General features: G+C 43.4%; 1 protein-coding gene across 3 annotated transcripts in view; it reads right to left on the reverse strand.

The window, feature by feature from the left end:
* drp2 (dystrophin related protein 2) overlaps positions 1-23,753 on the reverse strand; it is a 190,574-nt gene that overhangs the window by 53,395 nt on the left and 113,426 nt on the right. For all 3 annotated transcript variants that reach the window (XM_084352894.1, XM_084352893.1, XM_084352892.1), the window contains 4 exons: positions 15,304-15,460; positions 5,842-5,962; positions 5,232-5,343; positions 3,048-3,204 (listed from right to left, as the gene is read on the reverse strand). In XM_084352894.1, the coding sequence (XP_084209020.1) occupies positions 3,048-3,204; positions 5,232-5,343; positions 5,842-5,962; positions 15,304-15,460 (547 nt within the window). The remainder of the gene's footprint in view (positions 1-3,047; positions 3,205-5,231; positions 5,344-5,841; positions 5,963-15,303; positions 15,461-23,753) is intronic.

The following is a 23,753-nucleotide window of genomic DNA, read 5'->3' on the forward strand; positions in this document are numbered from 1 at the left end:
AGTAGTGACGGTTTGGTACGACAGGAAAAACGCAACAACAAAAAAAATCCAAAATGCATAAGGCTCAGTTTCTTTTTATTTATTTCCAACAAAAAGTATGTTACAGTTTGTTCTAGCTCTCGCTCTCATGTCTCACTTGAGCTGAGTCACAGTTTCTTCTTCTGCCGCTGCTTCTGGTGTGTTGAACTCTTACTAACTGCATTATGCTGTTGCCATAGTTTCATATTCTTCATATATTAACTTGTTCACTAGTGAGCATTACTTATATTATTCATATTCTGATTTTCTGTTTTCATAAGTCAGCTCTGCATAATTATTTATATTGAACCACCCTCACTGTCTTTCCCTGCTTGTTGTTCCACCTCACTGTATTCTGCTTCACTGTTCACAATGTGGCCATATTTATAATTTGGACCTTTTTTTATTTATATTTATGTTTGTATGTTGTCATATATTCTCAACAGCTGTTACACACTGCTCCATGTTAGCAGCCAAACACTCATTCAGAGATAATCTCGCTGTTTAACTAACCTCTTCTCATTGATAATTGTACTTTTTCGTGCGTCCATGATGTTCGTAACTACAGTGAGTTATGATTTTTTGTGAATTTTTTGAACACCTTGGGCTCTGGCAAACCCTATTCTGTGTCTCTGTGTGGGAGTGATGGATAAAAAACTTGAACTTGTACTTGAAGTCATGGAGTGGGTGTTGTGTGTGTCATCTCTTCAACCAGCTGAATAGCTGCAGGTTGCCTCCTGCTCTGATGACATGGAGGGTGCAGCCTCCGGAGATGATCCTGAGGGCTCTTGTGTGCACCCTCTCCAGCTGTGCAGTCTGTCTTTTATTGCACTCCACCGCAAGGACACTGCCATACAAAAGTCCACAAAAGTGTGGGCAGTGACAAGGACATCGCAGGGTCGGCCGTGTCTGGCTGGAACAGCAGAAAGTGGAGCCGTTTAGAGGCTTTTCTCACAGAGTTCAGGTGAAAGTGTAGGTACGTGGTGGGGATCATCATCAACTGGGACTTCCTGTCCCCCCAGAAACAGAGGAGCAGGTTCTCAGTTCTCAGTGATTTTTTCTCCATTGAGCAGCATTTTGTGTGATGCAAGGATTACACACATATCGTCCAGTTCCCTTCTGTTGGATGACATACGGTACAAGAATCTGTCCGACATTACAACTGTATAAAGCTGAGAAAATGTGACTGTTCATACGTGTACATGACAGACCAACATCTTCTCTGTGTTTATATTAAACTCATAAATCCAAGTCAGGACGACTGAGGCTCTATATGTTTTTTTCTTCTTTTCATCAAAGGGAAGATTAATGAGAAGCACAAGGTTTTTCCCACATCGGCGCTAATGTCTTTATTTGACAGTTAAAAGTGGAGACATTAATAAAAGTGAAAGGTACTATGCACCATTCAAAACCAGTAAGCTGTGACTGCATAGCGTCAGCAAACTGGGCCCGAGGACAGCCTGAAGTCACATGTTTCATAGGGATTACTTCCCTGAACTTCTTCCTACAAGTGCGATTTGATATGACAGGATACAAATTCATGTAAAATCATTCAACTCCAGCGCATTAAAATAATCGCTGAAATCAAATTAAGGTTTTCGTGTTTACCATGATGGATGATCTACTGTAGCCTGAGCAATTTGTAACCCCGTTCTTCACACTGTGTAGATGGGGAAATCACTAAATGGCTTCTTTTAACGGCAGAAAATTAATCCCTGATATCTGCGAATGTGCTGACTGTGTTTGGATATCAGCAGGAACAGCATAAAACAGAGAGGCAATAAAAACTGAGGGCAGAAATGTAAGTGGGAAAGCATCCTCTTATTATTGTAGTCTAGGAGGGAGTGTGCTCACTAGTGTGTCCATGTGTGTGTCAGAGCGTACTGTATGAGTGTAGCTGAAACCACTGAAACATATTCTGCTCACTTTCAGATTCATAATTTTATTTTGGGTTACTAATAGACTAGGTAGGTCATTTACATGCTTTAATGCTTAAAAAACTCAGTTTTCTCTCATTTTTCGACGCTCTGTTATTGACGGTATAGACCAAGGCCTAGAATTAGGCTTGATTGACTTGGGCCTTGGCAGAGGTATACACTCTACTCACTGCCATTCTGGTTCTCAATGATGTTGAGAGACTTAAAACTGAAAAATACACACAAAAATGACACAGAACACAATTTAAACCAGATACATCCAAGAGCAGAGTCGTTTTCATGGTCTCAAATTGACCTGCGTGTACAATTATGTTAAATTTTAGAACCAAACCATTAATGTAATAATAGAAAATGAAAATAAGCCTTAGTTGCAGCCCTACTCGCCTGTGAACAAGTGTGTTTAATGCGGGTTTACAATCGTCCATGCGTCTGCTTCTGCCTGTGTGTGAATGTAAATGAGTGAGCGGGTGCACATGAGGCCAGCTGACAGCCCTGCCCTGCAGAGCGAGTACAACATGTGCTGGCTGTGACAGGAGTCCAAACAGTGACGTGATTATTGTGAAGTGCCCTCACTCCTAATGAAAAGCGCCACACAATTACAGGCGGCGACGGCACTCGGCACTCCATAATGACTAAACCAATGACCTGTCATTTGTTTAACAACGTCTATTCAGCTGAGGATTGTAACCCAGGCCATCTCCACCGTGTCAGTTTGAAGTGCCACGTCCTTGTCACATCACAGCCACTCAGACAGGCGAGCAAAACAAACATTTTAAAGCAGCGCAGACGGATACGCATCTCTCACTTATTCACGTGTGATACAGTATCGCACGCTGCGTTCTTGCGATAAAAAAAAAGCTGTATGCCGACGTTTTGATGTCTGTTTACGATGCGTCAAAGTGTCACGACGTGTGCGTTTTCAGGGTTAGCCGGAAGCGATTATCTCAAAAGGAGACAATTACTGCACAGGTAAAACCAATTTATATCTGGGCTTCATGATAATGTGTGTGCATGTACGAGTGTGTGTGTATGACAGAGATAAAGAGACAGAGACAGAGGAGTGCGTGCTTGCAATGCAGCGTGGTGTCTAACCTTGGTGGCGTCTATGTGGTCCTGCAGAGAGTCGATGAAGAGGTCTCCCACAGGCTCCCAGGCGTCTCTCACCCCCTCCGCCTGCTCCAGGGCCACAGCCAGCTCCTCCATCGCTGCCTGGATCTGGAGTAGTCGCTCCAAGGTCCTCTCCATGTGTCTGGAGGGGGAATACAATTCATTACAGATAACTACCTGGGCCATTAAAATTTAGAGCTAATGCGAGCAATAGCCAAAAAACCAAATCAAAAATCCATGGAGCGTGCAGTCGGACACATCATTTATTTAAATGTACTCGCTGTCATTTCAGTGGGGCTGTTTGCAAATTATTCTAAAACTTAATTTCACGAGCGAAATGAAACTTGTGTGAAAAGTAAGCTGATTTTTCAAAGATCTGAAAGTTGATGGATGTGTTTTTTCTAATCGTTTGTGTAACGGATTATATTCGCCACATTTTGTAATCAGGTTATGGTAATTGTGTTATGTGTAATGTATTGCTGCATGACCCTGCTAAGGATCAACGCACACAACCACGGAGGGAAATAACACTTTTGACTTTACGGCTCTAAAAGTACAGGGATATCGCTGTCGTACGGTAAAAATGTCTGTTTATTATTAATTTTCCTAACAAATATACACAAAGTATCTCTAAACAGCTCTTTACTTTTCTCTCCAGTTCCATATAACCACAAAAAAGGGTGAAAAAGGAGACAGATACTGTCAAAGGGTTGACATTTACACATAAAGGAAACTAAAATATGACCCAAACAATGAATTAATAAAAGAACCGATTTTCTTCGCCTTGTCAGGCATAACATAACATTTATATTCAAACATGAGCCAGCTCTTTACTCAGGAGGCACAAAAAAAAGATGTGTAAGTCTAAAATCTTAGCTTTAGGTAAGAAAGAAAAAAGCCCACCTGATTAGTACAACCCTGACCCGGGGCGCTGTGTAAAATATAAATAAAAACAGAATGTAATCGTCTCCGAGCAAACTGTGTTCACTGACAACAGTAACAAAGTGTTCCTGAGCTCAGATAGTAATATCCTCTATACCAACACAGTGGTGAACGTCGCCCCATCGTCGACTTTTTGGGGTTCATCACTGCAAAGTTATTCCAGACACTTTTCCACATCTCGCTAATGTTGTGACTTGCAGTCACGTTTCACTGTCCGAGAGCTGGAACGGACAAAACCATCAAGCTTGAGTCTCCTTGTCTAAGAATAACTAAAGAGAATCAGTGCAATGCATGATGATTTTTGCACTATTACCACCGGGTTATTTGGGATTTTTGATGTAATGCGTAAAAGAAACAGTCGATTACTGACTTCGGCGTCGATTTCCATGGCAAAGGGAAGTGGAAGATTCAAAGCATTCAGGCCATTGTACTTTTTTCAGTTAAGCATATGTCAAAAAAGATTAGCACATTCTGTTTTTAATTTATGTTTTACACAGCATCCCAACTTTCAGGGAAATCATTACACACTGAAGGGTTTTCTGAACTGTGAACTTACAAAATTGCAAATTTAATCACTCTCAGCATCTTTTTTTCTATTCACCAAAACCTTTAATATTTTCCTTGTTCTTTTATAACGGCTGGCAAAAGCTTAGAGATGGAAGAAGTATTCGGATCCTTTTTTACTTCTATACAACGATTAGGCAGCAAAATGTACTTTCACGGGTCAAAGTGCTCATTTAGCAGAAAAATGTTTCTTTCAAAGGGTCAAAATATAAATCTGATGAGTTGTGAGATGACTTATGAGATGATTAATGTGTTTTCGCCTTTTGGACTTTTCTCTAATCTTTCCTTTTTTTAAACCATGGAAACTTTGACCTCTTTGGGCTCTGATCAATTATTCAAACAGCACAGAGTTTATAGGTGATACGTCTCTGTGATCTCGCCTCGGCTCATAGACGTCTGATATGTGACACAAGGCCGCAGCTTGTGTTAACAGACCACTCTTTTACAATGCACTGTATTATATAAGCTAATATGTTTGTATTTAATGTTAAATAATAGTCTATAAAGTTACTTGTAACTTTAGTTGTCAGATAAATTGAGTGAGTAGAGAAGCATACAGTACAATGCAATAGATTACATGAGCAAATTTACTTCTCACCACCGCAGAAACAGAAACAACACATAACCTGCACAGACACGATGTAAAAATAATAAGTGTCTGACCGGTGGCGGTCCACACAGCGTGCTGTCAGCTTCTCCCACAGGTCGCTGGCCACGTTCGCCTGCTTCCACACCGAGCGGCTCACATTTAAGATCCTCCGACGTGGAGACACCTCTGCGGAGGGGGGAGTTTAGAGTTTAGACGCTGAAGGACAGAGGTGCAGAGGAAGACATTAAAAATAGAGCAGACAGAGAAGTAACCGGGTGAGGAGAGAGAGCAGGGGTCAGAAGTCAGACGGAGAGAAGAGCAGTGATTGGAGACGGATGGTTTACTGACTCCATGAAAGGAAAGAAAGAGAAAGAGAGAACACAGTAAGTCAGATTGTGACAGTCGGCCCCAGGTGAGCGTCCCGGGTCAGCGGAGGAAAAGCTCGCTGTGGCATCGATCTGAGCAGATGGTGCTGTAGAGCTGGCGATCTAGAGCTAATTGGTCCCGGATACTTTCCCTAAACTCAGTGTGACATCGGAGGGCAGCTCACTGCTAATAACTACTAATGGAAGATTTCACCTGCATGGGTGCCACCAAACAAACCCTGGGGCTCAGCCTGGGGAGGTTGTGAGTGTGATATTTTGGCTGGTGCACAAGCTGGCACAGAGTGTGCAGGGAGCAGACCTTTTCCATCGCTCAGGGTCTCCTCTGGCTCCTGGAAGGGGTGCTGAGCCAGAAAGGCCTGGGCAGACTCCAACACTGAGTAGATGAACGGCCCACGAGACTTGACATCCTCCATGAATGCCTGCCGGGAGACAAAGAGAGGAGGCCAAGTAAGTGTTTGTAAGTGGAAGAGAATAAAAGGCACAAGCTGTTTTCAAACTCAGGTGCTGCTTCAGTCAAAGATGAAGGCGAGAAGCATGAATCCTTCGGGCTAAGCTGAACCTGTGTCCAACAGACTCTAGAAGTAACAGTGCATTTCAGTGCTGACACGAATCAAACAACTGAAAATGTACTGTACCATTATTTTTTTTCATTTTTGAATAATGTCTAATTCATTCATCGAACATGAAGAAAACAATTTGCTGGTTCGTCCTCGTCAAATGAGAGAGTGTTTTGCCTTTTGTAAATTGTAATGACGGACTCTAAAATAGACATAGCCGCAGCTTGCTAGCGTTAGATGATGATTTAACTCCAGTTTGCCGAACAAGTGGCTTCAAAATGCCAGTCCACAAATGACGTCACGGTGGATAAGTCCACTTCCTTTATATCTGTATATCTTCTTGGCTCTGGGAACATTTTGATGGACATTTTTCACTATTTTTCGGACATTTTAAGGATTCAACAATTGATAAATCACAGAAAAATTATCAACAGCATCTGAGTAGCTGCTGGCACCTCGCGATGGCAAACATTTCCTGGTTTATCACGAGGAAGCTGTTCTCAAACTGAGGCAAACTCAGGCCAAATGTCATGATCGCCAGTACGACATACACTAAGATGTTGCACTTATGACTGCGTTGAAAAAAAGGTGCCAAAATGTGACAAATAAGTGAACTTTTCAGTCGTGGGACTATGCAACTTCAGAGACGTACAGGCAGACAAACAGTAATGACCGATGCATTTGTATTTAAGTGGATTTGAATAGATCAGTTATCTGAAACATTGTTGTAAAGCTCTCAGACAAATGGGTATTTTTGGGCCGTATATATGAAACCTACTTGACTTGGCTAGTTGGCTTCTATTTATCTGTAATTCCTGTTGATTCACAACACGCCCAGGCCGCTAACAGGAACAAACAGCACAGTTTATGTCCGACTTCCATTATTCACATTCTGCAGTGGCGTTTTCATTGGTCTAGTTTAAGTGATGTATCGCCAGTGACCAAGGACGACCTGGGAGGAAATACCGGGGGACATAAAACATAGTGATATTTCAAGTCTTTGTGAGTTGATGAGGATCACTTGAATGCACCATTAAGCAACTGACCAGCAGCAGAGAGTAGATTATGGGATGCGGGTACTTGCTGTGTTCTCCAAATATGAGCAAGAGAAGGTCTTGGATGCATTTGGAGAAACGTATTCATTATAGAAATGCAGACTTTGGAGGATCGGTATTGAGACACAACAATAGAGATATGTTGGAACTGTGGCCACAAAAGGCAGTTAGATAAGAAAAGGTAAAGGCTAAAACATAGTGCGACAGTAGCTGCATGTTCTGGGATTTACAGACAGGGAACTGAAGTGGATTTATATCCATCTGTTTTCTCTTCAAATCCATCAGACTACTTTGATAAAAACAGTCATTCTTGCAGAGCTGCTGGTCTACAGCTGTCTTGATCAGTTAGTTTGTTGTTAACGTTGGTGTTTTGATGTATTGCAGTTTGTTTACGCTCCATTTCACAAAAGTATAACTGCGCACTTGTCTTCACAAACTTCAAACCAAACTCTCCACTCAAACCATGTAATCTTGCATCAAAACAAAATTTGCCTTCAAACACTACAAAAAAGCCATAACACACAGGTGAGATCAATTCAAAAGCACCACAATAACAACCTGTTGCTCCCGAATACCCAGTCTGCTCTGACTGGTCACTTCACACACGCCTGAGCCAGCACTGCTCACCGTGTCTCCAGTCGGCTCTGTTGCGTCTCGAAGCTTCCAGTTAGCTTCACTTCTACCGTGAATACCGGCATTAAAAACGCAAATGTGTGACACGGTGACGTAGCGATGTCATAAAGTCACAGAATTAAAGGTGGGACTACTGACGAGGCGTTTCGGGAGCAGTGTTTTCTGTGGGAGAGAGCAGCTTCTGTTGGCTTTTTTAACTTTCAAGACATTTTACATGCACAAGAACCAATACAACACACGCTGAATGAAAGGGAAAGAAAACGAAAACACATAGCGGGTCTCCTTTAAATTTAGCCAGCATAAGCTACTGGTCACACTGAACAAGTACGGCTTTAGCAGAAAACCCCCTGAGTTTACTGGATGGACTGAATTGAGCAAGAGTGTGTTTCATATAGAAGGAAAAAAGAAAGAATACATGGGTCGACACACACACACACTAGCAGCGATCTACTGGAAGGATCACATGATATTACGTGGCTGTCTGCTCGTGCTGAGAGCCTGCAGGCCATTACAGAAGACCAAACCTACTGGGAGCACTGGTCAGCTGGCCTACTCTCACAGAGGAGCCAATTAGCCGGAGAGCCCGGCTCCACTGGTCCACATTCAACGACACACTTCATGCAAATCACAGAAGAAGAGCCCCTTCGTGCCAGATGACACGCTCACACATACATACACACACACACACACGCTTTTTACTCCACCACTGAGCCGATAGCCTCCCCAGGGCCTTGAGGAAAGCCACTGTGTGAACCTTCTTCTTCTGTGCTAATCTTTGTTCTGTATAAAACACACGGAAGGTGTGTGAATTAAAGCCAGGGATATCCTCTCTCTTCAAAGTAATTTATTTAAGGGAAGTCAGCGCACTCAATCCTCTTAAAGTATGAAGAGATTACAATTTCAGCTCAAAATCTACATTACTAGCTGGAATTAGCAGCGCTGTGCAGTGCAGCAGTGACAGTGTTTCAGCGAGGACCAGAGCACAGCAGGTCTGATAACGGCCTGCGAGCGGAGTTAAACAGAAAGGCCCCGACGAAACACGAGCAAACACCAGCCGCCGCCGAGCAAACATGCAAAAGTGTGTAGCGGTGGGGAGCTGTGGCAGGAGATAAGATTCCCAGTGCAACAGTCATGGGGAAAAAAACCTGCTGTCCGTCTTTTCTCCTCTTTCTCAAGTCACAAATCCTCTCCTCAACCTCGCATCCTTTCCTTCCCTCCTTCCTTTAACCCTCTTCTTCATCCTCTCTATTCTCTCCATCCTCTCTTTAGCTGCTTTGCTGCCCAAAGATGAGCTGAGCCACGGATTGCCTGAGCCAGCTGTCATGTTAAAACTTTAATTCCAGCTAAATTTCACACTCTGAGGCTTCGTCTTTGGTCGGAGGAACATTAAGAGCGAAGCCTTCAGATCAGATTAAGATACATTATGCATGGGCTAGAAAAAAGTCCGACGGAGGAAATGACTTCATTGACTTCATCTAAACATGTTGATGGCGCTCCTTTCACTCATCCCTCTGGACGGTCCCCCCTCGCCGGGGCTTCTGACAACACAGACGAGGACACATATTCGTTTTTCTCTCCTGCAAGATCCTGCAGCTGCTGCTACACACGCAAAATCCTTCCGATTGCCAAAACGCTCACTTATCCCAACACCCAAACACACACACGAGACCCTCACAAACATATCTTCCCACCCAAATTCTGCTGCATCACTCACCCAAATACACACACAGCAGCTGTGCTCCAAAACCAACACACACACACGCGAAAATGCAGCACAGAGGGAATGCATCCCACACACAGAAACGACATCAGAATAAATCCACTTAAGATCAATAATTCACATTTCTTAAAACGCTTTAATTCTCTATAGAAAACTGGGAAGCAATTTCCCTCTCTGCTTTGTCGGAAAAGTTTTAGAGCGACCAGACGCTCGGGAAGCCGAGGCATCTCGGATAATAAAGGCTCGCTGAGCTGAAAATGGAGCACGAGGGTGAGGAGAGGAGAGGAGAGGAGAGGGGTGGAGAGTGGGTGGTGCAGAGGAGAGGAGCAGAAAAGGGGAGTAGAGGAGAAGAAGAGGAGAGTAAACACAGGAGATGAGTAGGGAGGAAGAGGACGGACACAGAAGAGGAGAGAAGAAGAGGAGGTGAGGAGTTGAAGAGCAGTGACAAGGAAGAGGAGAGGGAAAGAGGAGGAGAGGAGAAGAAGAGGAAAGGATGAAAGAGAAGAGAAAGACGAGCAAAAAGAAACAGAAGATGAGAGGAAGAGGAGAGGAGAGGAGAGGAGAGGAGAGGACTGAAGAGAGGTGGAGAGTGGGTGGTGCAGAGGAGAAGAGCAGAAAAGGGGAGTAGAGGAGAAGAAGAGGAGAGTAAACAGGAGATGAGTAGGGAGGAAGAGGACGGACACAGAAGAGGAGAGAAGAAGCGGAGGTGAGGAGTTGAAGAGCAGTGACAAGGAAGAGGAGAGGGAAAGAGGAGGAGAGGAGAAGAAGAGGAAAGGATGAAAGAGAAGAGAAAGACGAGCAAAAAGAAACAGAAGATGAGAGGAAGAGAAGAGAGGAGGAGAGGAGAGGAGAAAAAGAAGAGAGGATGAGGAGAGAGGAGGAGAGGAAGAACAGAGTTGCGGGAGAGAGTTGTGGAAAAAGAGAACATGGAAAGCAGACAGGCTGCATGACAAAAGAGGGATGCTAAATGCTAATGATCGTATCGAGTGCTGTTGTTAAAAAGGGAGATTTCTCCTGTGCACCAGTCGAGGTGGAGGAGTTGGAGTCGGGTTAAACGGGAGCCACAAACCTCTCACCGTCGATACACGCCTGCTTCAGAGACGCTGCACAAACTGACAGCACAGAAAATTGGAAAGAGGGTGGAGAGAGAAACTCTGCTGTACTTACAGAGCCAATTACGAGTGTGTGTGTGTGGGTGAGAGAGAGAGAATGTAGATTACTGTGTGTGTGTGTGTGTGTGTGTGTGTGTGTGTGTGTGTGTGTGTGTGTGTGTGTGTGTGTGTACAGTATCTGCATGTCTACACCAGTCCCTGTTCCTGAGATACATCACCTACAACTAATGTGATAAACCGGGAAATGAACGAACACTCCTGTCACACAAAAGGAAAAATTCAAAGAGCATCAATTTGAACCGGCTGTCGTCTTGATACAGATATCGTGATCGCTCAGTATCGTTTTATTCAATCTCAAAATAATGATTCAAAGCATAATTTCTGCTACTACTTAGCTCCTGCATCAGATGCTACTTGTTGTGTGGAGCTATTTTTGAACAGGCCAACAAACTCTAACAGCCTCTAACAGTAACACACACACACACACACACACACACACACACACACACACAAAACACAGTCTGCCCGGGCTGTTCCTGTCTGTACCAATTTTATGAGAGTCTCCCCCAACACAGTGCACACAGCGCTATATAACATGTCAATTAAAAAGATTTCAGCGGAGAGACTTTCCTCCTTTAATGACATCCTGGGATTGTTGTTATTGTCCCTCCAGCGGGCGTCTTAACACACAGGAAGGACATTTATTTTTTTTTTGATCTGCCCAATAAAACAGAAGCTCTTGACAGAATATTAAAACTCTCTCCAAATAAAACTGTCAACATGCTAAATTAAGAGCTTACAAATTGACTATAATTATGCATTTTATGTATCTCGGGCGAGCAGTGGTCAGAGGCTTTCTGGTCAGTGTGTTTAAACGAAGGTCAAGAGCCTCAGAGACCCGACAACCACATGCTCCACCCACACAGGTGTGGTCGTTTTATGGCCGATTGGGACTCACATTTAAATCCATGCCTGACTGAGGCCCTGTCCACACAGACACAGGTATTTCTTAATATGCATTCTGGGCATACACTGTATTTTATGTCATGACACAGACACCCGTGTTTGCTCCCCGATTGGTTCTTATCAGTCTATGTAGCATCATTGGCAGATGTGAACTCATGCTACATTCACACGCTCCTCGGACAGTCCCACTTCCCCAGTTGGGAGGTCGGTGTGTTCACCACGTAGATGAAACATGACAGTAAGAGAGGAAGGAACAGACGAGAAACACAGACAAACCAACGAGAAGTGAGGAGAGGACACGGCCTAAAATAGACAGGAATGATTAATTAATGGAACACAGGTGAGGCGGCAAAACAGACAGGAAGAGGAAAGTGAAACGTGACACACGAGGACATGACTCTGCATTCACGTGCTCCTCGGATGGTCCCACTTCTGGAGTTGAGGGGAAATATACGTGAATATTTCCCAGTCAGAAACAAAAGTGCAGAGTACAGTATGAGTTATGATATCGTGGAGTATTTGAGTTATTATACTATTCAGAGAGACACAAATTGGCATTGACGCACAACGAGGGGAAAGAGAGACTGAAACGGCTGTTGACAATTAAGTTAAAAACCCGGAGGATCCTGTGAAGAGCGGTCACACTTCACTGCCTCGTCATTTATATCCTGTTTTCACGAAAAAATCATTGGTACCCGTGACATTATAAAACTAATAATAAGTGAGTAAAGAGGTAGAAGTACACAGTACACAGTCTGTGTATGTAAATGATCCTGTTATCTGTGTTTTCAGGTGTGTAAGTATGAACGCTCGTGTGGATTGCTGCTGCTTTAAAAATACCCTTGTACATTTGTTCCTTTTCCTGCACCTGTGAGGATAGAACAATTTACACTTTTAGCTTGGCAGCCCTTAGCAAGAAACCCTTCATAACTCCAACCAACTTTAATCTAACAAAGAAACTAAATAACAGCTTCCACTTGTGTGGTTGTGCAGAGACTTAAAAGAGAAAAGGAGCAGCCCTGTGAGAGGATGAGACAAAAGCAGCTCGTTACACTGTTTGTAGTGACTAAAGGTCCTGCACATACACACAAGTGTTATTTCTTTTCATTACTTATAAATAAACTCATGTTAGAAGAGTCCAATCTCTGCACAACACGAAGTCCGACTTGCTCCTGACTACCTGTGGCGTCACACTGACAGAGGCAACACCGGCTCAATGAAGCTAATATATAACACGAGAATAATGTGAGTCACTTCGTCCGTATTGACTCTTGTTTGGTGACTTCTTGTACCATTTTTAATTTCCGTCCTGGGGATCAATAAAGTTTTATATTATTTTATTCTCATAAGGGTGTAAGGCGTGTCTGTACATGCTTTTCATTACTCTACTACAGCAGCTGCTCTTGGAGAGAAATATATCTCAGTCATGTTCTTTTGCCATAATAGGTGCCAGCCGACTAAAATCGAGTCTGTACTGGCCGACACAGACCTGAGAAGGCTTCTAGGAAGACCAGTGAATCACACACATGATGTGCGGGGAAAGAATACAGGGACAGAAGAGGTCTGGTGACGTGAAAATGTTATTTGGTGTCCCATCACTCGAGCTCCTGACTGTGTCCTGCGAGCCCAGTCACCAGGAAAGAATGTTGGTAGTTAACGTTTCTGCAAACAGCTGATTCGTTCACATTTGTACATCAGCTACGTACTCACGCTAACGTTTCTACGAAACGTGTCATATCGTGTTCTCTTTACATGTTTATGACCTGACTTCCATATCGTGAGGTGGAGGGGATAGTGGTGGAGTTACAGGCGAGAAGGCGGCCAAGCCAGTGACCACAGTTCAAGACTGTGTTTCAACATTTGCAAGTTTGAAACGATTGGAAACGATTTGAAAAGCGAGTGTTTTTAACGACGCCTCAGGCCGTCTCCAGCCGTGTTTGTGGCGACTTAAACAGGCATTTTAAGCTAAAATGTGATCTTTTCGTGGCCCTACAGAAAACTGAACCGAAAGAAACGTAGCTGTAAAAGGGGCAACATAAAGAAATGTCAAGTTTCAACACATACGTGGTCTGCAGGAATGTACATTGCCAATATTTATTCTTCCCAGTGTTTTGGTCCTGCACGGTCAGTTAACATGAAGTTGGTTTCTGAGGGAGGATTGGTTCCCCTCCCTAAATGTGAGGATGAAAATATTTATTGGAAAGACAAAACAAGCACTGATTTGTGCCATGATCAATAAGGTCTCAGTTTCTGAGCTGGTGAACTTGTGTGTCCTTCTATCCACACAAGCCCTTGAAGGGATTTACTGGCCAGTTCAAACCACTGAACCGTGGAGAGAAGGAGGAGGAGGAGGAGGAGGAGGAGGCTTACTCCACTGTCAGCGGCTCTAACTGATGTTCTTTGAAGCCTTAAATATTTATACTGTAAAAAAAAAAAAAAAAGGTGAAACAGTCGGTCCTCGTGTGGCTTGGTGTTAATCAAAGATTTTTAAAAAATTGTGTTGTGCAGATTGTGTGTCTGTGTGCTGGAAGTGTTGCACTTTGTCCTGCTACAACTAATCCCTGAGGCCGCAGCTGTGAATAAGAATGGAGTCAACATGCCTGGTTGAATAAATCAAAATGCTGGAAACACAAACATTTGAGCGTAGTTGAATGTGTTAAAAATAAAAACTGTGGACTGCCTCGTTGTTCAATCTACAGTAGCACTGCAACAATTAGTCAATTAAAGGGGCGCTACGTAATAATTTATAGCAATTTGTAGCAATTAGTGGCATTTTAAATTTTTTATTGAACATTTGTCCCTGTAAGGTCACTCCCACAGTGTTTAAAAAGCCTGCAACTCCCCTCCAGCTAGTTAGAGCTGAAGAAGCCTCTTGGATGAGAGCTGAAACGTCTTCAAGAAACTGAAACAAGTCCAGCTGCCTCAGTACAGCACCTAGAATTACCACGACCTGGACGACTGAGAACCTTCACCAACATGTTATGCTCTTATCTACAGATTTTGGCTTTTTACAGCACTTTGGAGAACTGTAGCTGTTCACAAAGCCCCACCTCCGTCAAATGGTACAGTATAAATGACAACTAAACTTGGAGAAACTTTCGAGTATTGACATGGACAGAAAACTCAGCATTGATCAATATCTGTGATATCTACACAAGCTGCCAGCACAGACTCTCTGTCATCTGCAAACTCCAATCGTTTCATTCTGTTCCTCACCGTGTCCTGAAAAAGCATAATCATACCCCACAGCTCCACGTGTTTCTTTACCATGATAACTGTCCCCAGCAACAACGAATACGCCCACGTATCACACACTACCAGCACAGCCTCGAATAATCCCTGTCCTCCCAACCTTCAGCTTCTTATATCTCAATGTTAGAGCCATCACATGCACTGCACAGATGATTGTGCAAGACCCTGGTGCACAACCTTGATCAATTTTTCAAATTGCTCTTATATGGTTGCAGATTTATGGAAAGGACAGTGTACTGTAGCGGGAGTCCCTCTGGTACATACAATACCTCTGTGAATACATCTATGTACTGTATGTCAGCTCTTATGTGTATCTACAGACTCATTTATCTGAGTAAATGTGTGTTTTTGCATCGATGCATCTTCTCTAAGTAGACACGCGTTGAGAATTGATTTCCCCTCGGACAGAATAAAGACTCCATCCCATCAACATTTGCGCTCCAGAGGTGTCGTCGTCCACATTACCTGGTGGAACTCCCTCTGGTGCTGGACGGCCCCCACGTCGCCTCCTATGGGCAGCTGCTCCGACAGCTCCTCGTCCTTGGCTGTCAGCCATTCTATGATCTCCTGCAGAGAGAGCTGCAGCTTCCCGCTGTTGTCTGAGAAGGCCTCTAGCCGCACCCTGCCGACAAACACACAGACACACACGCACACACACAGCTAGTTTAGCAAACAGTACACACTCTCCAACACATCAACCACATACTGCACACAATATTAGGTCAAGCCTTCAACTGAAATCAAATAATGATGCATGGGGCTTCCTGTGGCTGTTAAGAGTGGGAAGTAAAAACATTTTTCTATTCCAGGGTATTTTGTACAGGGCTTTGTTACCTCTGGCAGCAAGGTTGTGTTTTTCCGTTCAGTTTGTTTGTCTGTTTGTCGGAAGGATTATGGAAATAATGTTCTCACTGAACTCGTCGAATACAGCAGCTTGGTCAGTGGCTTTGTGCTTCTAACTAGGACGCTCTTCCATCCCTCTGATGCCAGTTTGTGTGCAACTGTGAGGTTCTCCAGTCAAGTTACCAACCATAAATAAATACTTTTGGACTGTTAACGTTATGAAATGGCTGCAGTTTGGTTAAAAACTACTTGGTTTGGTTTGGGAAAAGATCATATTTGTCATATTTAAAATGACTTGGGTAAGCTTCTTGGCTTAGTTCCATCACTTCACTTAAAAACAAATCAACCTTGACTCACACACAGGACGTGGATGCCAGTCTCCTGAGGAAAAGTGTTAGATAACCACATTTGAGGGATCACTGCAAAAAAATGTTTGTGTATTGTCCAATAAATCAATACCGGAATTTTTTTTTACTCCCTCATATAGGTATCGGCATCGGCCCAAAAAACGGCAAATCAGTCTGCCTCTCTCTATATATATATACAGTATATACTGCATCTTCAGTATACATACTGTATATATACTGTATATATATTATATCTAATTATAATACACATAGTCATATTTGTAATAAATGCACATCAGAGCTGATGCGGCTTCTGCAAAGCACGACCACATCTTCACATAATTTTAGCTGTTCTGGAAATATGTCCAGATATAAATAGCGGTTGAGTTTGCAGATCTGCATAGAAAACCGGAGTGCTGGCCTCGGCGGAGGTCTGCGCTCTCAGCAGCTATATCAAGTTGCAGATGTCTTCATGTCAAACTGTCTTCATGTCAACCTGTCAGAATAAACATTTTGGAGGGCCTTGTGGACCCTGCAATGAAAAGGTCAGCGTTTTCCTGCTGAGCGAGTGATGTAGGGCGCAAATATGCTTTGAATCTGTTACGCCTTGCTGATCACATCACTCCGGACGATGCTGTATCTGAATATATTGTCAAAAAATGCTTTTTGAACACGTCTGGGGTGATCATAATTATCTGTTATTGCAATGAACATTTGCCTGACCCCTCCGCTGGACCACAATTATCTAATCATTGCTTAGCAACCACAGCCAGACAGTGCATGCCTTGGATTACTCCACATATTGAAGCAGCGTGCATGGAGCTGGAGTTCGGAGGTGTCCTTTGTGTTTGCCCTTTAAAACCAAAGGAACAGATTAAACCGTGTGTTTAGCTGCTCTGACCTAAGCTGTACACAAAAGCAAGTCTGGCTCACAGTAACACTGTTATTTCCCAGGCGTTAGCATATCATTAGCTTGCTGCATTATTTTGTGGGGTTACAGGCTAGAAAAAGCACATCCACCGTGTGAAAGCTGCTCGTGGATGCTACTATATCAGTTTAGGTATCTTAGCAGCTCTGCTTTGCTCTCAGTTGGATTCGGGGAATATTTCAGCAACGCCAAGCCAAGCCGAACACAATACCTGAGATCTTACACGAGCATTGACTCATCAGTTAGTCCACATTGTCGAGAACTTTTATCATGTGACGTCAACACTGAGGCGGACTCATGGAAAAAGTCCGAAGCACACAAAGAGGGTGAAGAGTTAAAAAGCCTTTAATTGAGCCGCCATCCCACAGCGTCAGTATTTGATGAGTTGGGAATTAGACTCAAAAATCAACTTTCTGACAAATTGGATGTTAAAATAAGATTTCACAAAACTTTATAAAGTTTTAAACATTTGTTTTTTTCTTTAACATTTGTAAAAGCATTTTGTTAAAACAATTACATGAGGTCGCTTTGGCAGGTTTGCTCCGATACAGCACATTCAAGAATTCTTCACAGGTTTGCTCAAACAACAGGGGAGGCGAGTGAGAAGGAAAAGCAGGAGGAGGGATAAACACACAACAAGCACTTTGTCCCTGCCTCGCACGCAACACCAGGAAAAGACAAAACTTGTGCCACATCACGATATAATGTTACCTGCTAGCAACAGTTGTCTTTTGAGTAAACCTTATTACTGGAAAGTATGAGAGTGGAAAGTTTGACAGGTAGCAACAGCAACTAACTGGGGTGAGGATTAACACAGAGATCCTCTGCTCGGCTGTGTCAGCACGTATATGCAGAATTGGGTGACAATACAGGACATTATCCAGCGTCTCTACTCACAAGAGAAGTCACACTGGAAAAAGCAAATAGTCTGTATAGGTACATGCAAGACGAGCTGAGAGACACAGAGTCGCAGGTTAGATATGCAACAGGTTTGTTGGCGTAAATCAGGAACAAATAACAGAGAGAACGTCTCTGCTTGCCACCTGCCAGCATCGTGAGAGACGTCTGAGGGAAACCACTGCTCTTGTATCAGTGGCACAGCTGGCACTAAAGGGGTGGGGGTGGAGGAGAGGTGCGTGAAAGCATCCAGGCATTTCAATTACACACCAGAAGCCGGCACTCAAATATCATTATTCCTGCACATCACAATTTGCCAGTACTGTCACATCAGACATGATGAGTGGGAGCGAGAGCAGGAGTGAGACAGACACACACAGACAGTCTGAGTGTCGCTGCTCGTAACTATCGCTGCATAAGTGAAGTCAGAGGAACACTTAACTTATGGGTTTGAATGAAGTCACAAAAAAATGATGCTAAAAAAGAGTCCGAGGAAGTGCTCGGCCATTATCTCTCGACCCGCGCCGCCGTCAGCGATGTCACGTCAGCGTCTGAAAGAGAACTTTGAGGCAATTTCCTGCAAAGTGAATTTGGGACCGATGGGTTCTGACACTTGAGGGATTAGGTATCACATCAGGGGGGCAGGTTGCAGGGAGGCTTGTGGGAAAAGCTTTGAGACGTTAAGGGGGGAAAAGACGGAGAGGTGAAATCAAGCTTGTAAGTGCACATTTCAGAACTGATGGGCCTCTTTGTTCAACCCCTGTGTCAGGAAACTTGTGTGAAGCAGACCGTGCTGTCCCCGAGCCTCCTGTTGCCCCTCCGGCTCGGCTCGGTGTGGTAATTGAATCAGAGAGGACCTGTTTTTTTCTGTGGCCCCGGCAGAACGCACTCTCAGTCCATAACAGGCGTGAACACACACACACACATGAACACGACACACCGTGTGAACAGCTTCTGACTCAAATCTAAGCGAATACGTCGCCTCGGATATGTCTAATTAACGTCATCCATCAAAAGATGTCCCTGGCACTTTTGCAGACAAGTTCAAAACGATTTCACACCACTTTCAATTCACACACTCACACAGAAAACACACACACACGCACACACAGCTAACAGCATCCATCACGCTGCTTCCATTACGCACAGACACACACAGGAGGTGAAACAAATAGCAAACTGCCTGTGCTGTAATGGAAACATCGTCATACGCCGGGTTCTGCCAAGAACAACTACCGCCCTGCTTAGCTGTAGAGAGGCCTGGCTAAAGGTTTGCCACTATACGAGGCCGACTGATGCTTCTCTCTCCAGTGGAAACACCATGATATCAGTTTAAGTGCTATTTATGGGCTGCTGCATTAGAGTAGGACATGCCTGGGATTTTGAGTGTGTGTGTCTAGAAATGCAGTGAAGAATGGACCAATAGAGGAAATGGTCAGGGAGTGTTCGCTTCCATTTTGCAAAGACTAAACTGATCTTACACCTTTATTTGAGTTTTTTGGCCACTTTGGGCAACAAGCTGAAAACACAATGACCTTATAAAGTTGTAAATTTGTGGGCAAAAATTGCCTGTTTTGCAAATCCAGCGGACATTTAGTAACACTGGCTTTCATTTGTAGTTTTTGGCCAACCGATGAATGTAAGTATTTCTTGTTTTGGCTTTTTAGCTGCTAAATGTTCCATTACTTTCACCAGCTGGTTGCTTACTCTGTCTTTTTGTGGTTTGGTGCTTGGTTCTGTTGGTAGTGTGCGGTGAGTTAATCAGAGCTCAGAGCACCAGCTGCCTGATATGCATATAAAACAACAACATTGATGTGAGGGCTAAAGTGAACCAAACCAGACCAGAAACACAGAGCAATAGCCAGGTTTCCATCCAAACATATCACAAATTTTATCAGAACCCTAACCCTAACCCTGCCAAATGGACGGCCGCAGTTCAAGTCTACGCTGCAGCGTTTGTAAGCATGACACCGCTGGATATTATCTCCATCTCCAGCTGTTTTGTGGCGACTAAAGCAGGTATTTTAATCCAAATCGTGATGTTTTCCTAATCCTAACCAAGTGTTTTTTGTGCCTGAACCTAACCAGAGCATGAGCTCAGAGCTGTGACAAGAGAGGAAAAGAAAATTGAACCTAGAGAAATGTGAAGTTGCAACATAAGGAGACGCACAGCGCGAACTTATCTCAGAGGATGAAGATGCAACAAGATCATGTAATTAAAAGAACATCATCCGAAGCGTTGACAGTGAGAAGCACCGAAATAAATGCTGGAAATACGACATTTCTGTTCGTTTCATTTATTCATGTGAGAAAGGTTGCTGGCTGTGCGTAGAGCGATGAGGATACAGTTTTAATCTGCCGATAATTTTTTTGTCTTCTGTCTGAGTGGAAACAGCTGATCGGCCATGTGAGTCAAATGTTCGCTGCGTCAAAACACACTCTGAGGAGGCGTTTCCATTTCCCATTCAGCACAAACAGGCAAAGGTCACCTCAGGTGAGCGTAGAAACCTTTTCTGCATTTTTGAATATTGCAGCTTCATTTTTTTTTTGTTCAGAATAAGGTTTAGCTTCAGTTTAGGGTTTCTGACGAGGCATATCACTGATGTGGTGGAAGGAAAAAGCTGGCAGTATTTTGTATTTTTGTTTTAGTCAAACGAAAGGACCAGAACCAACAAACCATCACATCTGAAATCTCCCACTGAGGGACCAAACTGATTAGCAGATATTGTACGTTTTGTTTGCCCTGTCACAGAAAACATTAGGTTGTTCATATCACATTAATTTCTGCTTATACAAACACACCAAACACAATCTGGTCGCTCAGTTTATGGCACCGCAATGTGCATTTATTGGCTCTATTTTTAGATGTACGCGTGCCTGTCTGCATCTCAGGCTGCTAAATAACAACCGACAGGCCTGATGAAAACGGCCGTACGGATGGGCTTATAGATGCTGTGTGACAACACGGGACACATTCAACAATTTCAAGATTGAAAAAAAACAGCCAATCTCACCGGGAACACATGATGGGATCGTCTAAGCTGAGACTGGTTGTCGAAATAACGGGTATTGCCGTAGTAAAGATTGTCAACCTTTTTCATTTCCTGGATTAGCCTCAAGCAGAAGCCCGACGGTGGAGAGAGCAAACCTTTGTTACGTATGTGAAAACACAGATTCATGCTGCAACAGCTAATCAGCACCCGCGTGTCCTTGAGAACGACACTGAGCCTCATCGACGGCGGCGTGGATGAGAATCCTAATCGCGATGACTTGGGTGTAAATATGAAACGGCGTTGCTGTTCGGCAGACCTCGTGTTTTGTATTCAGTGAAACTCAAATGCTCTCAGAGTTGGAAAACTCTGCCGCATGGTAATTTCTGTTGTATCCCCACATTTCTTGACGGTTAACACCCAAAGTAAATAACACGGTCAAATAAAAATCCAACTCCCAAACCAGTCTGAGAGATTACAGAGAGGCTTAGTGCTCGGTTCGATGATTAATTAATGCATAGGAGATAGGAGCACTGTTTCTGCTGTTTCAGGAGAGAGGGGAGCGAGCTGGTGTGTTGCCTTGGGGCCCGGGGAAGCTTTGAGCACAGCCCCGTTCCTATCTCCTTTCTTCACTCTCTCGCTCTCTTCTCTCTTTCTCGCTCAATTGCAGCGATGTTGCGAGAGCGAGACAGTGTGATGACGGGCCACATTGACGCAGCAGCACTACATTTAGTTGAAATATTCAAAAAGGTGTGTGTGTGTGTGTAAATTTTTCTTCAAAAATCTCCAGGGACGCCAGGCTGTAGAAGCCTTAAATCAAAGTGTAAATCGAGACGCGACACATTTACTTTGTCATGTTGTCACTCTCGGCTGGTTTGTTGAGATTATGTTCAGCTTCGGGCAGACTCACTGCCTAGTTCGGGAAGAAGTCATGATGGGGAGAGTTCAGCAATAGATTGAAAGAGAAACGATCCGTCTGTGTTGTGTTGCATTGCACAGCTTTTCTGTTGTGTTGCATTGCACAGCGGTTGCATTGAATTGTGTCACCACAGCAAGGAGAGGCATAGAAACTCTAAGACAGTAGTACAGTCTGGAGTCCATGTATCTTAAAGTGATACTAATACTACTTTTATTATATAAAGTCGTAACATTTGATCAGTTAAAGATAAAATATGCAGCATTTCCGCATGAAAACGTCTAAAAGTTGATGACTGTTGTTGTATATTTTGTTGAGTTGTTCAAACCCAGAGAAATACATGATCTTTATCACAGTGTGTTTCACTCAGAGAGCCAGAGAGTGAAGGAGGAAGTCGAACAACGTGACCAAACATAATTAAAATTTTAAAACATTGACCCGATCCCAGTGTCCCCCCTAAGGCCTTAAGCCCTAAAACCCTCACAGACTTAACTGGTAAGTGTTTGAGTGAGAGAAGTAACTTGATGTTTCACTTTACCTTGTAGGTTGTGGACTTTTTATCTCACGCTGTAAAATATACTGTATAGCCTGATAATAAAAACAAGAACAGGGGGAACACATAAACAGACACAGTCAGTCTGAGGTTTCATGGAAAAAGTTCCATATTGTTTCAAAAGCTTATTACTTTTTTGTTGTTTAAAATGTCGACGAGATTGATTGATTTGAGGGTTGATTTGACAGTGGGACAGCCCTAAATTGTTGCAAACAGACCAGGAACACGCCTCAAACTCAAACTGTGAGTCTGGAGTGTGGACGTTGGGCCGTTATCTCCTCTGAGTCATGTAGATGGACATTCATGAACAATAATCACACCATCTCCCATCATCCCATGTTGCTTCCATCATCCCCAGCAGCACAAAAGACACTGTGCATTTAACAAAATAGTTTTATTTTGTTAACATTTTTATTTTTAGTTGGCAAATTATTAAGACAGAAGAAAAAGTTTGTGAGTGTCTCTGCTGCGTGCAGGGATTTGGAGCGTCTGGCGTCTTCTTCACATGCGAGATGCTTTTTGAAAAAATGTTGTCGCAACACTTTCTAAAAAATCTCATACAGACTTTGTTCCAAAATACTGGGTGATGTCAGCTCACCTTCAGTATTTTGCTCTGCTTGCGAGCACTGCAGCAAAACATTTATACGTGATAATTGAGTTTGTATCCTGCAGTACCCTGAGAAAATACTATACTAACTTTTCTTTCCTTACCACTGTTAGACCCTAACGATTGCCCTATCAACCTGTTTAGATTTATTATTCCTGAACCTGATCTTATTTATTGTATTTCTATTGGGGTGGGGCTTTTATTTTGAAATGTTTTTGTTCATAGTTATGATAAAGAAGAAAGGATGTTCTGCTGAAACAACTAGTGCACTTGCATATTTGATACGTTGTGTATTCCCACTCAATAAATCTATACAAAAAAGGAAAGACAGACCTAAATTTTAAAAAAACAGCAACAGAGAGCGACAGCCATGGGGCTTGTTTATAAGGAGTGTGAACCAACAGACAACTCTGAGTTCAAAGTGGCAGTGAGTCACCGAGTTCCTCACTCCATCACGCAGAGCTGAGCGCCAGAAAACAGTGTGAAGGAGTCATTTTGAGCCACTGGCTCTCTTCAACTCAATCCAGCAAACTGGTTTGTGGTTTCCTGTTTTGCTGCGTCACGCTACAGTAACTTTAATGCAAATCAAACCCTTCCTGTCGCCGCTTCACATTTAAAGCTTCACACCGTCAACCCACTGGAGAGCTTTTATTGTGAAGCAGCGACAGACAGCACCGACTTGGTTCATTTTCACACTTGGCTTGCGGGCTTGCTTCTGAGCCAGAGTTTGATTGGCCGCCCACCCTCTGAACCCACTGAGAAATGTGTGGTTTACCAGACTGTTTGTCTGTTTTGACACATGAATTGAGGATGGACAACAGTGTTTGTTCTGGT

This window comes from Pagrus pagrus, assembly GCF_965226575.1.
Source record: "Pagrus pagrus genome assembly, chromosome: 5".
NCBI classification, from domain to species: Eukaryota; Metazoa; Chordata; class Actinopteri; order Spariformes; family Sparidae; genus Pagrus; species Pagrus pagrus.